General features: G+C 37.7%; 1 protein-coding gene across 6 annotated transcripts in view; it reads right to left on the reverse strand.

Moving 5' to 3' along the window:
* The window catches only part of LOC137020325 (adhesion G protein-coupled receptor A3), a 186753-nt gene that overhangs the window by 57123 nt on the left and 113137 nt on the right, over nt 1-16493 (reverse strand). For all 6 annotated transcript variants that reach the window (XM_067385692.1, XM_067385691.1, XM_067385690.1 and 3 more), the window contains 2 exons: nt 5619-5808; nt 5012-5220 (listed from right to left, as the gene is read on the reverse strand). In XM_067385692.1, the coding sequence (XP_067241793.1) occupies nt 5012-5220; nt 5619-5808 (399 nt within the window). The remainder of the gene's footprint in view (nt 1-5011; nt 5221-5618; nt 5809-16493) is intronic.

A 16493-nucleotide genomic window follows, 5' to 3' on the forward strand; every position in this document is an offset into this window, starting at 1 on the left:
CCTTACATACTTTGGATGTCATATCGTTGTTTTTTATTATAATTAAGGACAAAAAAATTACCTGTCACATCATTGACCCGATTATATATGATATTATTTATATGTTATATATGATATAAATTATATCTAACTTAAAAATGTGATTTATTTATAACTTTATCTGCATACATACAGTATATTCATGTAAAGCTATATCTATAGCAAATCTCAACTTCTTGATTGTTTGAATCTATGCAAAATGTAACTAGGCTACATTATCAGCTAAATGTGAAGGCATTAAGATATTATAAACATTACCATGATCTTCTGTAAAGCAATTTGTACTTCGAAAAGCATTAAAATTGACTCTAACAAAATGGTATTCCAGCAGCCTTTCTAAGCTTCTAGAAATACACTGTAAGATTGTAATCTCTGCCTAGACTCTGTTCTGTCATGCATATAACACAATGAATAACTAGGAAAGTGAAATCAATAGGCATTTCCTTCGAGCAGGTGTCTAACCGGCCGACCGGTGGAGTGACGTCAAGGTGAAAGACGCAGCTGAATGTGCATTAAACAACCTTCAAGACATCAGCAGAATCCAGAGCAGCTGTTCTCCTCTCATTACATCTCCTTTAAACCAGACTAACACAAAATGGCTGCATTGCAAAGGGTGTATGACCTCTTTCAATTATTTACCTTCCAAATGTCAGAGCTGTATGTTAAGCTCCAGCATTGTGCATCAGCATCTCAACTACAGCGAATCCACTGTAACCGGCACATTTACATGACCATTACTTCCTGATTTATCATTCTGATAAAGACATTCACACACTCCAGGACTACTGAAATATCCAGCACATATACAGCAGCACATCCCATAATCAAAATCTACTCTTTCTTTTCATGCACTTCTCTTCATTAATTTCTCAGTTCTTCAGTTTTCTCTCAATTTTGTTTTTGTATTTAGTCTGCACTGTCGATTAATCAGCTATATATATTTAATAATAAGATTATTACTCCTAAAGAATATTGATACTCCAATAATACAATTGAATAATCTAAATATGACCAAATATTACATCTTTTTGTCTCAATAAATAGAGGTGATAATAGAAAATCAACTTTTGCTAGGTATAAAATCAAGTTTGAGCAATGCAAGAATTACAGAATTACCAGATTTGGTTTGAATCAATTTTATGAAAATAGCACAAAACGGTTACCCAGATCCTGGGTCAGACATAACAACCCAGTGTTTGGGTAGTTTTTTGGGTCAGACGTAACAACCCTGGGGTTGAGTTATTTATTGGGGGCTTTTTGCACCCTCTTCAGGAGAGAGCAGTGCAGCTCCGTCGAATTGGTGCATGTCTTTGGCAAAATACAGGTTTGTGTAAGTTTTATTTTATCTAAAAATTCATTATTGTTCTGTATATCATTTAATTTTATGCAAAGCAGCATAAAGTGGCGCGATGTAAGTCACCTAAACGAGTGTCACGTCGGTCTTTTCGCATGATGGAAACGCCTGATGCCTTCCATTAAATTTTATGATTTTATTCAAAAAGATACAGAATATAAGTACTTAGGATGTTAACATATGTTCTCAGAATTGTACATTGATTATTTATGGACAGGACGAGTCTGAAGTTATCAGTTATCAGTTATCTGTTATCAGTTCCCCTACCGAATGCGAGTCATCTCCGGCACGAGATCCGTTACGGTGGAAACAGGACAACAGAGACCAGTTGATTACACATGAATTACTTCTAAATGTTTAATTTTCATTTCTAATATTTGTTAAGCGAGCTTAAATGGACACTCTAAAAAATGCTGGGTTAAAAACAACCCAAGTTGGGTTGAAAATGCAAATCGATTGGGTTGTTTTAACACAGCAGTTGGGTTAAATGTTTGCCCAACCTGCTGGGTAGTTTTACTTAACTCAACTATTGTTTAAAAATTACAGTATTGCTTACTTAAAATGAACCCAAAATATCTTGAAAATTAACATTTTTTAATATGTTTAATAAATTAACATTTTAATTTCATTTTAGATTCATTTTAAGTCAGCCATATAGTCATTTTCAAACAATAGTTGGGTTAAATAAAACTACCCAGCAGGTTTGGCAAACATTTAACCCAACAGTTAGGTTAAAACAACCCAATCGCTGGGTTTGTCCATTTTCAACCCAACTTGGGTTGTTTTTAACCCAGAATTTTTTTAGAGTGTAGGCAATATGCATTAAAAATGTTATAAAATATGCAATACTATAAAATATGATCAAAAATAAAGGAATTATCATGCAAACCAGTGGTTGTGTGGAGTATTTAAAACAAACTTTGAGAGGATTTAAGTCAATCTGTAAAGTAAAAAAAATAAATAAATAAAAGTTATAGTATTATAGTAAAAATTAATCAACCCGTTATGCTGGGTTAAATAAATAACCCAATTTGCAGGGTAAAATTAACTCAACATGTGTTTTGTCCTGTATTTACCCAGCCCTTGGGTTGAAAACAACCCAAATTGGTTTTTACCAGAGTGTTTTTAGAGTGTATGGAGAAAAATGGAGTGTATGGAGTGTATGAGAGTGTAAAAGAAAAAAACAAAAAAAAACAACGCAACAGGTTCAGAAACCTAAAAACAGACAATTTTCCAGAATACTTTTGTGAAAGAAAGAAAGAAAGAAAGAAAGAAAGAAAGAAAGAAAGAAAGAAAGAAAGATCTATTTTTAGCCAGTCAGAAACAAACATGGCTGCAAGTCACTGTAAAGACTTAGATATGTGAACAACAAATAAAACACAGTAAATCACAGTGCCTATAAAAACACATGACATATAATCACTTCATAAAGGCTGCTAGAATCCCAGATAAGATAAGTGAAATTCACCAGCAGTGACTGGCTTTGATTTAGATCAACTGTACAAAAATAAAGCACAAACATTTTATCATTTAACGAGATGAAATCCCTCAAGAATGAGAGCATTTACTCTGTTCATGGAGAACCGGCACTGGAACATCAGTGATCTACACTAGAACATCTCTCGAGCTGCTGTGATGAAACAGAGCAACAGGTTCAGAAACCCAATTCCAGCAGGAAGCACCGGCAATTTACCACGACACTCGCGTTCATAAAGAGGTTGGGATATAAATGTGTGTCGCAAACGGTTTGAAAGCCTCTTTTTCTCAGACACTGCGGACTGCGGGTGTGGTGACTGCATCAGCTCTCTCTCTCTCTCTCTCTCTCTCTCTCTCTCTCTCTCTCTCTCTCTCTCTCACACACACACACACACACACACACACACACGCTTTCTTTCACAAGCTCACATGCACAGCACAGCTAAACAATAAACATCATTTAAACGGCAATGCAACAATTTCACCTTCTTTAAAGCGTGAAGTTTAAAGCAGCACGAGACCCGCTGCACTTTCATTTAGTGATGAAGCAAGAAAATCACTTTGGTCTTCTTCACGCACACAAACACCCACTATATAGCAGCTCATCTTCACGCACGAGTCAAGCGAATCCGGATTAAAGTCGTCTAATGCAAAACACCTGAACACTTCGATTTTCCACGCGCATCTCCTCACCATCACTCACTGATTCCCTGAGCATCGCACTTATTGCAGCGCAATTCGATTAAACGTCCACGACAGAAGCATTCACGTCATATTTCGAATCATAAACCGCTCTCGTTCACCGGACTGACCTCCCAGTCGATGGAGTCCCACTCGTCGGTGAACATTCGGCGGCTGTGAGCTCGCGCGCTCGGCGCCACTACGGACGACCAGATGCCATTGCGCTGTAAAAATCCTCGTCAAATCACTTCTACGCGGTGATATTCCCACGTATCCCGAGCATGAGTCCGAGTGGAGAGCAATCGAGTCATGAAAACGGAGCCGCTGCGAAGATGCTCAATGAGCTGCGCGTAAAAGCGCCGCGCTGCCGACACCCGCTTCGCCATGAAGAATGAAGGGGGCGAACAAGTGCCCTCACACGCTCACTAATTAGTCATTTACCAAAACCACATACAGCACACTTATTACAGGTTCAGTCCAAGTCAGCTGGTTCAAACCTACAACCTTTCAGTCACCGCTAAGCGTTTCCAACAACAGTTACTGCATTTCACACGAGCAGGCAAATCCAGCAATGTGCCTTTAAGTAAAACTTGTTGTATAAGGGCTTTCTGCGCTCATTCCCTAGTCGAATAAATCCTCGCGGATTTCTACTGGTATTTCTATCATAATTGGAATCAATCCAAATGGGATAAATCACAAATCCTTTAAGAATCAAATAAGATCCGACTGGATAGACTGCAACTCATTTTTTTTTTTCAGAAGTGATTTCAGTTTATCCAGAAGGATCTTATTTGACTCTTGCAGCGCCTTTACTCAGCTGCTCTGCTCCACATTCATCGTAAAGACCCAATGCAGCATTAAAGCAGGAATAAAACACGCAGCTCTGACGCACCTGAGGCGGCTCTGATGCTGCTTTACTCCCGTGTCAAATGATGACGCATCAGAGCCGCCTTAAACTTTGTTTACTTTTTTTTAATTTTTAATATTTATGTTGCAAAGTTTCACGTTTTTAGATTCATATTTTAGTATTTAAAATGTTATTTGTGCACTTTTAATTTCTGGCCAAATGCAATCATGGCACTTTTGCAGAATTAATTTACACAGTAGATATGACGCTTCTTTGCAGTGTAATTTTATGCTTCCATATTTTAAAAGGAATACTTTTTGACTTAAGTGCTTTATTTGCTATACTGAAACTCAACGCATCTATTATCTACATGCAAAGCTGCTTTGAAACTCCATGCAAGCGCTATACAAATACACGTGAATTGAATTCTTGTTTGCACCTCATGTCCTTCGCACTGGCCATACCTCATTATCACGTGCACATCTCTATACCTCAACTCACACCATTTGCCCTTGCATCAATAATATTTACACTTCTGTTTGGATGCGTTTCATTGGCTCTGCGCCCCCACAATAGCAATACTCCAATGACTTTGACGACCATGAGACTCTTACCATGAGCACGGCGAGGTTGTTGTGGTGCGCGCAATGGATGGTGGTCGTGTTGTGCGCGGAGCCCGTTATCTGGCAGCCTTCCGCCCGCCAGCCGCCGTGTCCATTCAGCAGGTCAAAATCCCAATATGCTGCGGTGGGGTCTACACCCAACGAGAAGTGCCGGAGAGCGACGGTAACCGGCTGCACGGGGCTCCCGGGGCTACACCCATCTACACAGGAGAGCAACACATTGCGTCAAGTAATACCCCATAAGGAAAGTCCTTGAGTGTTCCAGAGATGCATCCATAAACCATATGAAAGCTGGCAATCGCACTCTATGCAACGTGCATCAGTGACATAGTGGTCAATGACTGTCAATATCATGTTGTAACTGCTGCAATACAAATGAGATTGACTGCGCAGACAAATAACCATATTCTAACTCGTGCAAAAATGCAACGCAACTGTTGCAACACCGTGCAAGCACGCGCACGTTTCCTCATAATTGCATGTGACGTTAATGCCGACAAAATACTCCGTTTTTCATTTAAACCAACTAATGCATGCATATGTGTTGATGCATTAGGTGCGCTGATTAATGCATGAGAGAAAAAAAATGCAGCATTACCTAATTTGGTGAACGCAACTGGTGTCGAAACGCTTCTGCGCTTCCCATCGTCCGCAAGATTTGACGAATTCCCCGTGCATGGAAAGAGTTTTCCATTGCGGAAGACGATCAGCTGCAGCTTACAGGTGGAGTTCTCCACAGACTGAGGGGCAGCCAGCGGGAAATGTATGGAAGCGATGGCCACCGTGTTCTGAAAACGGGGAAATGGATATGAAACATGTGCAGGAGATGCGCAGATGTGTTAGCTCCTCTCGGATGAGTCTGTCTGATTGAGGACTCTGACTGAGAGAGAAGCTTTTCCCGTTGACAAGGGGAAAGTGCTGGAGGAGGCAGGGGGTTTATCCTTCCTTCTTTCTGCTTTTCTTTGGTCTGCCGCAGAGGGGGAAATGATTCTGACCAGCACAGCTCACTACAACATCAGCAGCAGACAGCTTAAAGCAGCAGGCTGATAAAACAGCAAATAACCAGAGGGGTTATCATCATCATCATCATCATCATCATCCTAAGAGCTTCACCTCTTTATCTGTGTTAGAATAGCGGGAAATGTGTCAATGTCTAATGCAGATCCTGGGGAAGAAAAGCAGGTGTTATTTTGGCCTTATAAAAACACATTTAAGATTAATGCCATAACCAGATGTTGATGCGGATACAAGCGCACTTCAGATTAAATGATAACATATGCAACATATCTATTAGTTTAGGGTCCGATTCTCACTAGTAACTAGTTGCATTAGCATGCATATTACTAAGCTGTTTATTAGTACTTTATATTAATGCCTTATTCTGTATCACCATGTTCTGCATCACTTAATCCTATACCCAAACTTAATAACTACCTTACTAATTATTAATAAGCATTAATTAGGAGTTTATTGAGGCAAAAGTTGTAGTTAACAGTGAGAATTGGACCCTAAACTAAAGTGTGACTATACATGGATGGAGAGATGGATGGATGAATAGATGGAGGGATGGATGGATGGATGGAGGAATGGATAGATGGATAGAGAGAGGGAGGGATGATGGATGGATGGAGGGATGGATGGAGTGATGGAGGGAGGGATAGAGGAATGGATAGAGAGAGAGGGATGGATGGAGGGATAGATGCATGGAAAATAAACACTAATAAACCACAATAGCCCGACAACATTTAATCCCAGTGACATTTAAATGCTTTGAAGCTGAAAGTTACATTTAAAACCATTCTCCCGCATCAAATGAGACATGATCAATAGAGATAATTCAGCAATTCAGCCTTTAAAGGATTAAAAAGGTCTCATGCAACTCATTTCCAGTGGTTATTTAAAATCCGAGAGCAGTGGATGTAATATAAGGTAACGTGCATGTGCTTAGAAAACCTTGCAGTCAGCATTCGTCTGGCTCCCTGGAAGGAGGGCGAGCAAGAGAAATCAGTCTGTCAAGCAGCAAGGAATTTCATTCACAAAACCAGGCATCTCTTTAGTCATCACATGATTTCCATATGTGACTCACGGCTCGAGCAGAGAGCATCCTTTACCCAGAGTGCACTGCAGCATCGCAATTACATTCCGGCAGCTCTTTAATGCAGCACTGTTGGCATTCACATGTACACCACATAGGCTTTATCTTAATGAAGAAGGACATTTATTTGAATTCATCTCTGTTAAACATCTCTCTTTTCAGCATTACACTGACTTTGCTGTTTGGATGCATCAGATCCTACTGCTGAGAAGATTCCTGTATCTGGAAAAGAGTGTGGTTCATTCCTTCAGTTCTTCTGAAGTGGGATCGTTCAGCACCAAGGACAGCAGGCAAACAACCTCATCATTTGAAGTAAATGGTTCCGTTATTACAAAACAATATATCATTTTATTTGAAAAGGTTGCTCAGTTCAAATAAATTTGTTATTGTGCTTTTAATAATACACATTTCAAAGCATAGTCAATGTTTACAAAGAACAGTCACTGACAAACCGAGTGAGACAGTCACAAAAACTCTCTAAGATGCTGAAAAAACTTAAAAGAAGCCAAGATGCCAGATACGCACTTATAAGGCTGACACATTTTTAACCCTGTAAAGCCTGATTTTTTCTAGAAAATGATGTATGGATAATAAAATAAACCTGAGTTGTTTCAGTCCAGTAAGTGTTCATCTTGAAATATTAATTTAAAGTATATGTGCACATTCAAACATCACTTCGGCAGGTGCTCGATCAAAAGATAACTGATCACGAAAAGCAATGACACTGAATTTTAGTTTAGAAGGCACAGACATTACTCAAATTTAAGTGCTGAACTAGATGTTTATGATGCAAAAACACTGTCAGAGAAAACAAACGTTGAAATACATTATAGTTGCTGAAATATAAACCATGTGATTCAGTCCTAGTTCTATTGCTCTTCATTACCAAACAGACTTTGGACTACAAGCAGTTCATTTGTGTGTATCCTAAACCAGAGGGTTTCAAAGTACATGTCAGGGGAGGTGCACAGAGTGGTAAAAAAAAAAAAAAAAGGAAAAAGCTCAGTGGTTAGAGCATGGCACTAGCAATGCCAAGGTCATGGGTTCGATCCCAGGGGATTGGACATACTCAGATACAAAATGTATAATATAATGCAATGTAAGTTGCTTTGGATAAAAGCATCTGCCAAATGCATAAATGTAAATGTAAATTGTAGCAGAAACAATACTTTAGAAAATGAAAGGCAGGTTTTTGGACAAGAGGTGTCCAAACATTTCCAGTCCTCTTTTTTTGATCAGATCATTTTAAACCGTAAACTTATGAAAAGATTTCAGTCCAAAGATCCAGTAAGTGAATGCATTAATACAGTCAAACAGTTCTAATGCAGAGAAAAACTGTCAGATTACATCAGAGATGGTGGAGAGAATAGAGTATTTTCTTAAGTTTCATAAGTTTCTTATCTTGCTGCTGTGAAATTGTCACGTAAGGCACACAGACAAGATGGTAAGATCCAAGCGCAGCATTAATGGGGTAATCCAAAACGTAATCCAGACACAGGCAAGGGTCATTCCACAGAAACAGTCCACAAAAACAGAAAAACAGAGACACAAAGTGCATGTAACACAATACAACGAACCACAAACAAAGGCAGATACAACTGAGTATAAATAGACAGAACACTAATGACAAACTCAAAACAGCTGGTGCAATGAAGGATATGAGTCCAGGAAGTGGGTTATGGGAAATGAAGTTCCAAAAGGTGACAAAAGTCCATGTTGGAGTGCCCTCTAGTGGTTAACTGGGGCACTCCAACTGGTGGTCATAACAGTACCCCCTCCCTACGGAGCGGATACCAGATGCTCCACTAGACCAAACACAAAACAAAACACTCAGGAGGGAGGTGGACCGGAGGAGGACCAGGGGGAGGGACGGCGGGTCAGGTCCAGAGCCCCCGACCGATGGCCAGGGGGGAGCTGGATGAACAGTCAACGGGGTGTCCCCAAAGGTCGGAGTCCTGGCTGAGTGCCAGGGCGGCACCGGAGGAACTGCCCAGGTGGACTTCAACAGGGCAAACGGCCTGGGTGAAGGCGGCGACAGGGCAGACGGCCTGGGCGGTGGCGTCAGACTGGTCCATGGTCAAGAGAGCTTGAGTGCATCATCCAGGCACGCAAAACCGCCAAAGCATAGAAGAAGAAGACATGGCCCTCTTGGCCATGAAAGGCCTGACAGAGAGAGAGGGCTGCTCTGGGACAACAGCGGACTGCTCAGGCTGCTCTAGGACGACGGCGGGCTGCTCCGGGACAGCAGCGGCCTCGGGCTGCTCCTGGACGACAGCGTGCTCGGGCTGCTCCGGGACAACAGCGGGCTCGGGCTGCTCCGGGACAACAGCGGGCTCGGGCTGCTCCGCGACGACAGCGGGCTCGGCCGGATCCGGGACGGCAGCAGGCTCGGGCTGCTCTGGTCCATGGTCACCAGCCCTTACGTGTGTTCTCCAAGCACGCAGAGCTGTCAAGATATAGAAGATAAAGACAGCTTTCTTGGCCACGTCAGGACTCACTGGGGGAGCATTCGGCTCCAAAACCTCTGGGGTGGCCTCCAGGCCAAAAATGGGCTTTGGAATAGCCTCCGGGCCTTGAGGGATGGAGGAAGCCCTCTTCCTCCTCTTTCGTGGATGAGGCGGTGGCTCTGTGCCTACCTCCTCTGTAGGCACTAGAGCGAACTCACGGACTGGAGCGGTCTCTGAAGCGGACTCACTGGCTGGAGCGGACTCACTGACTGGAGCAGACTCACCGACTGGAGTGGCCTCTAGAGTGGACTCACTGACTGGAGAGGCCTCTGGAGCGGGCTCACGGGCTGGAGCGGGCTCTGGTGCGGGCTCACTGGCTGGAGCGGACTCACTGACTGGAGCAGACTCACCGACTGGAGCGGCCTCTAGAGTGGACTCACTGACTGGAGAGGCCTCTGGAGCGGGCTCACGGGCTGGAGCGGGCTCTGGTGCGGACTCACTGGCTGGAGAGGATTCACAGACTTGAGCGGACCGATGGGCTGGAGTGGGCTCCGGAGTGGACTGAGGGGCTGGAGGTGGTGCTGGAGGTAATCAAATCTGCCCATTCTTACACAGATACAGGTAATTACAGAAACTTAAATTCCCCACAAACTCCATCTCCCACTGCGGCAGAGGAACGTCGAGACAATGATTGAAAATGTCCCTGAGGACCGCATCGGGGAGACTAAATCTCTCTGCCCGTGACCAGAACCGTTGAGAGAATTTCCGCACCTCCATACCCCTCTGCCGAAGCGCCGCCAAATCCTGGGGATTGCTCCGACTTCCTTGTGTGTTGGTCAGTGACCGGACTCTCTCGCTGCTGGATCTTTGCATGGTGGTTCGTTCTGTCACGTAATGCACACAGACAAGATGGTAAGATCCAAGCGCAGCTTTAATGGGGTAATCCAAAACGTAATCTAGACACAGGCAAGGGTCAAACTCCACAGAAACAGTCCAAACCAGAGACACAAAGTGCATGTAACACAATACAACAAACCACAAACAAAGGCAGATACAACTGATTATAAATAGACAGAACACTAATGACAAACTCAAAACAGCTGGTGCAATGAAGGATAATGAGTCCGGGAAGTGGGTTATGGGAAATGAAGTTCCAAAAGGTGACAAAAGTCAGTGTTGGAGTGCCCTCTAGTGGTTAACTGGGGCACTCCAACTGGTGGTCATAACAGAAATACAGACTGAACAGCAGCTCAAAACACCCTATGGAAGCTTGTTTCTGCCATGAAATAAAAAATAAAAAAGCTAATTGCGACTTTCTATCTCACAATTCTGATGTTTTTTTTTTTTTTCTCAGAATTGCAAGTTATAAATTCAGAAAGGAGTGATAAAAAGTCAGAATTGCGAGATATAAAGTCAGAATTGAGTGATATAAAGTCAGAATTGCGAGATATAGTCAGAATTGCGAATTATAAATTCAGAATTGTGAGATATATAAAGTCAGAATTGCGAATTATAAAGTCAGAATTGTGAATTATAAAGTCAGAATTGTGAGTCATAAAGTCAGAATTGTGAGTTATAAAGTCAGAATTGCGAGTTATAAAATCAGAATAGTGTGATATAAAGTCAGAATTGCGAGATATAAAGTCAGAAATGAGTGATATAAAGTCAGAATTGCGAGATATAAAGACAGAACTGCGAATTACAACATCAGAATTGCGAGATATAAAGTCAGAATTGTGAAATATATAAAGTCAGAATTGCGAGATATATAAAGTCAGAATTGTGAATTATAACGCCAGAATTGCGAGTTTATATTGTGTAATTGTGACCTTTTTTTCTCGCAATTCTGACTTTTCTCAGAATTGTGAGATATAAACTCGCACTTGCATCTTTTAAAGTCAGAATGGCTAGATGTAGTCTTTTTTCTCACAATTGGACATTACAACACAACTGTGAGTTTATATTGCACAATTTTTGCACAATTTTTTTTCTCAATTCTTACTTTTTTCTCAGAATATTTTTTTTTAATTTAATTTCATTTCATTTCATTTATTTATTTAAACAGTGACAGTGTAAAATATACATTAACCTTAAGAAGGAGAGATGCATTTTACCAGGTTGTAGCACTTGTGCTAATTTACACCTGTAGTCCCTGGACAGGCTGATGTCAACAAATCAAGTTAATAATACATTTATCCCAAAACAGCATTAAAACGATCACACCCTTCATTCATTCCTCAGCATGCATTTACAAATACGCTCTCACATACAAATCAATTACTAAACATTATGTGAACATGTTTGTTTTAGAAGAAACCATTTTTTTGACCCGATGTGAAAAAATGTCAAAATTTACACACGTGGTAAGCTCTGGCAACTGGCAACTTATTCCACTGTCTGATGGCCACACTTGAGAAAGCTGACCTACCTAATGCTGTTTTACACAAAGGAATACTACACTTGCCCCGAGCAGTCGACCGAGTGGCTCGAGATGTACTTTCTGAGCTCAGTAAGATAAACGTTTTTAAGGGAGGAGCTGCATAACCATTTATTATCTTGAACATAAGACAGAGATTTGAATATATGATCATATGACAATATATATTATGTTTACAAAGCTTAATATACTATGTTTTTTGAGAATATGACAGTGGTGAAATAGCAGATATTTCTTGTCATGAACCTTAAGAGAACTTTTGTACAATGCTTCCAGGGGCCTTAATGTTGTTTTACAGAATTAATAATTATTATAAATTCAGAATTGCAAGTTATAAAGTCAGAATTGCGAGAATTCTGACTATATAAGATGCAACTGAATTATAATGGCACAATTACATGATAAAACTCGCAATTGCGAGAAAAAACAGAATTGTGAGATAAAAAGTCACAGTTACCTTTTTTTATTTAGTGGTGGAAACAAACTTCCATAACACTGCATGCTGCATGAGCATATGAACTAGGAACTAGGATATCACTCGGTTGGATAAAGCAAACAAGTGTCGCGCTAGTAAAGTTTTGATGGTTGACGATTCAAGGTAAAGACAGTGACATACAGGAGTCGTGCATTAGGCACAGGAGATGAAAGTCCGTTATTATTGATGTGCAAACAAACAGTGTGTGTGGCGCTCTTGGCGCAATGATCACTATTGAAAATTAGTAAATATCGGGGGTGGGGAGGCTCCATTGGGTACGTTGTGTCAAAAGAGAGGCCCACTGTCTTTGAATTCGAAAATCCCTGTCCTGAAGTGCTGGGTGAAGCAGCAGGGTTTTTAGAAACATGAACAAGCTCTTTTAGGATTGAAAGAATCACTGCAGCAGAGCCTGTAACAGCGAGCAGAACATCAAAATGAAAGAGACTAATTTACAAAGCTCTCTTCTATTTTTTTTTTGCTGAGGAATTGCACTTTGAGAATTCATGTTGCATTACTCATGAGAAAGATAAGAAAAACGTTGTCATGCCAACTGGCCGCTCTACCATTACAATGTTTGGACTAAAGAGGAGATTTCACACAGACTATTAGAAAATTTGATTTCTACATTCTTTGAAGATTATGCGAATGGTGTTTGCCTCTGCAAAACTCATCACTAACATATGCTATGTGGTTGCTATGGGATTTCTGTTTTATGGTCCTGCAGGTGAAAATGGTGCGGCTGATCACTTGAATCATTGAAGAATCCTTCATGTCTGGAGCACAAATGCTGCACTGAATGTTGTGTATAATGACTCTAAACCATATCATTTATTTTTACCCTGCGCTCTGCGGCGGTACCATGGTACAGTGACAGTACGAGATGGTAATTCAATACTTCTGATATTCTAATCTATATAGTGATTACCATAATCATGTAACATGGTGTTTACATTGTAGTCCAAGGTATTTTAAAGAATACCATTGCTACCTACCATAGTACAACTTGGGAAAAAGTAAAAAAAAAAATCTAATTGTGTAATAATATGTAATAATACTAATAATTATGTTTATTAAATACAAATATAAAAAATAGTAAAATACAAAAAAAAAAAAACTACTTTTGTAATATTTCATTGCAAAATAAAATTTTATAATTTTTTACATTAAAACTGTAAAATTAAAATACTAATATTTATGGTTAAAAAATGTATTGTAATTTTGCTGAAAAAAATTGTAATTTAAAATGTGATTTTAAAAAAATCTGATTTGTTTGTAGGACTTCAAAATTTGACCAAAATGTTGTGATTTTATATAATCAACATGACTATGTAATAATAATAATAATAATAATAATCATATCTATTATTATTATTATTATTATTATTATGATTATTGCTAAATAATATAAAAATACAATTTGTACACTATTTTACATAACTGTAATATTACAATACAAATATTTATGACTGTAAAAAAAATAGAATTGCAAATTTCTGGATAAAAATTGTGACTGAAATTTAAAAAGTGATAATAAAAAAAAAAGGTTCCACAATTTGGCCAAAATGTGATTTTATATATTGATATGATTAATAATAATAATAATAACATTATAATAATAAGTATTATTTAGTATATATAATAAAATATAAAAAAAATACTAAAATACAAATGAAGAAAGATTACAATACTGAGAAATAAAAATGAGAATATTTAATAAAAATTATAAAATATTATTTATTATATGCAAGTATGTAAAATTACAATACTAATATTTATGGTTTAAAAAAAAAAAGTGGTTTTGCTAATAAAAATTGCAATTACAATTTAAAGTGTGATTTAAACAAAATCCAGGTCTGAATATATGGCCAAATATTTATAGATCAATGACTATAATAATAATAATAATAATAATAATTATTATTATTATTATTATTACACTAAATAAACATATAAAAATGACTAAATACAAAATAAGAAATATTGTCATATTTCACTGTGAATTAAAGTATTAATTTTTTTTTTTTGTATTATTACAACTGTAAATTACAATACAAATTTTTATAGCGGTCATAATTTCAAAATTTTCAGAACGTTAAACCATCAAACTAACTTTGACAAAAAACAAAACAAAAAAAACAAACACACAGAGCAGCTCCAAACGTTTCTCCAGGGTTCTTCCTGTATTACGATATTCACTTCATTTAGTTTCAAAGGAAAGATCTGAACTCAAATTACTCTTGCTTATCATTAGAGGACTAAAAAAGGACACGGCATGAGAGATGGAGCCCATAAAAACCTAGCGATGTAACAGGATGGATGAACCTCTCGGTTTATTTAAAGAAGTCTTTTCTGTCATCAATTTCCCACAGATACCAGTGCTTTCATGTGCTTTTATGAATCATTTTCTCTGCTCAGAGCCAGACATGATGAAAGCAGACGGGTTTCACTGCAGGAACATCATTCAACACAAGAGTCTCAGGAGAGCACTTGCAGATATCAAGATCTTCACTTGTGACCGTTTAGTATGAATTATCTAGTAGAGCTGCGCACAACTAGTCAGAGTCTCATTTAAAAGACTAGTTGGACTTCACCCTAACCCTACTGTATCAAAGTTGATTTGCAAATGTCTGTGCAGTATGACTATTAAAACATCTTTCTGTTTGCTTTCTCAGTCAGACATGCTCTGAATGAGTCACAGTGAATGCAGTCAAATCTCCTGCCTCGAAATCAATCAAATCTGAGGGAATATTAATGTCTGAGGCAGCAGGAGTCTTATGATCCATTACAAACACGCTGATCGTCTGAACTGACAACATCAACCGTCTTATACTGTCCTGTCCTGCATCAGATTCACTTTAGCTCTCTTTAACCTCTCCTGTAACACCAAACAGTCAATGAATGTCCATATGATTCCTTCTGAAATGACTGCAGACTGTCTTTAAAATATTTATGAACATATTGGTCAGAACCAAATAACTGTAGAGAGCAAGAGAAATAACAGGAATAAATCGATATGCATGCAGCAAATTGCAACAGTTAGGTCAACTATATACTGAGAACTCTTTTTATCAATATATAACCAATAATGTGCTGCATTGCTGTCACATGACCATGCATGTCTTGAATTGTAAGTGGCATCTAGTTATTATCTCTGAAATAAACAGTTAGTTCACATTTAGATTTAATATTGTATAAATTCTTGGCAGTCTGATCAAACAGGTCAATAAATCAAAAGTGCATTACAGTGAGTCTGCCAGGAGTAAAAGCAATAAAAAAAAAAAAAAAAAAAAAAATATATATATATATATATATATATATATATATATATATATATATATATATATATATATATATATATATATTTTTTTTTTTTTTCCTTTTCTTTTTCTAATGAATGAATTTAAATGTAATCTTTAATATTAAAATGAAAGCTGAAAATATAAAAATAATTAAACTGAAAACAAAAACAAATAAAAAACTAGGCTATATAGACATTTAAAAAATGAATAAAAATTACTTTAAATTATTAATAATAATGAATACATTTATACAGACATTTTTTTTTAAAAAAGGCAATAAAATGACATTAAACTATATAAAATGAAAATCAGTAAATATAATAATAATTTAAAAATAAATAAAAATGAATAAATTATATATAATTAAAAAAAATGAATAAAATTACTTTAAATGATTAATAAGTAAATCATTTTAAAATGTGAATCAGAAAATATAAAAATATGTGAAACTGAAATAATCATGAATAAAACTATATAGACGTATTTAAAAAAGTAATATAAATTACTTTAAAATAACACGAAAATCTAAGAATCTAAAAACAGAAAAAATAAAAATATTGAAATAAAAAATAATGAAATAAAAATGAATAAAACTATAGACAAATTTAAAAACAACTAATAAAAATTGCTTAAATATATATACATTACACTAAATAATATACTAAAATTAAAATTAAATGAAAACAGAAAATATAAAAATAAATAAAAACGAAATAAAAT

The sequence above is a fragment of the Chanodichthys erythropterus genome, chromosome 5, assembly GCF_024489055.1.
Source record: "Chanodichthys erythropterus isolate Z2021 chromosome 5, ASM2448905v1, whole genome shotgun sequence".
Classification (NCBI taxonomy): domain Eukaryota; kingdom Metazoa; phylum Chordata; class Actinopteri; order Cypriniformes; family Xenocyprididae; genus Chanodichthys; species Chanodichthys erythropterus.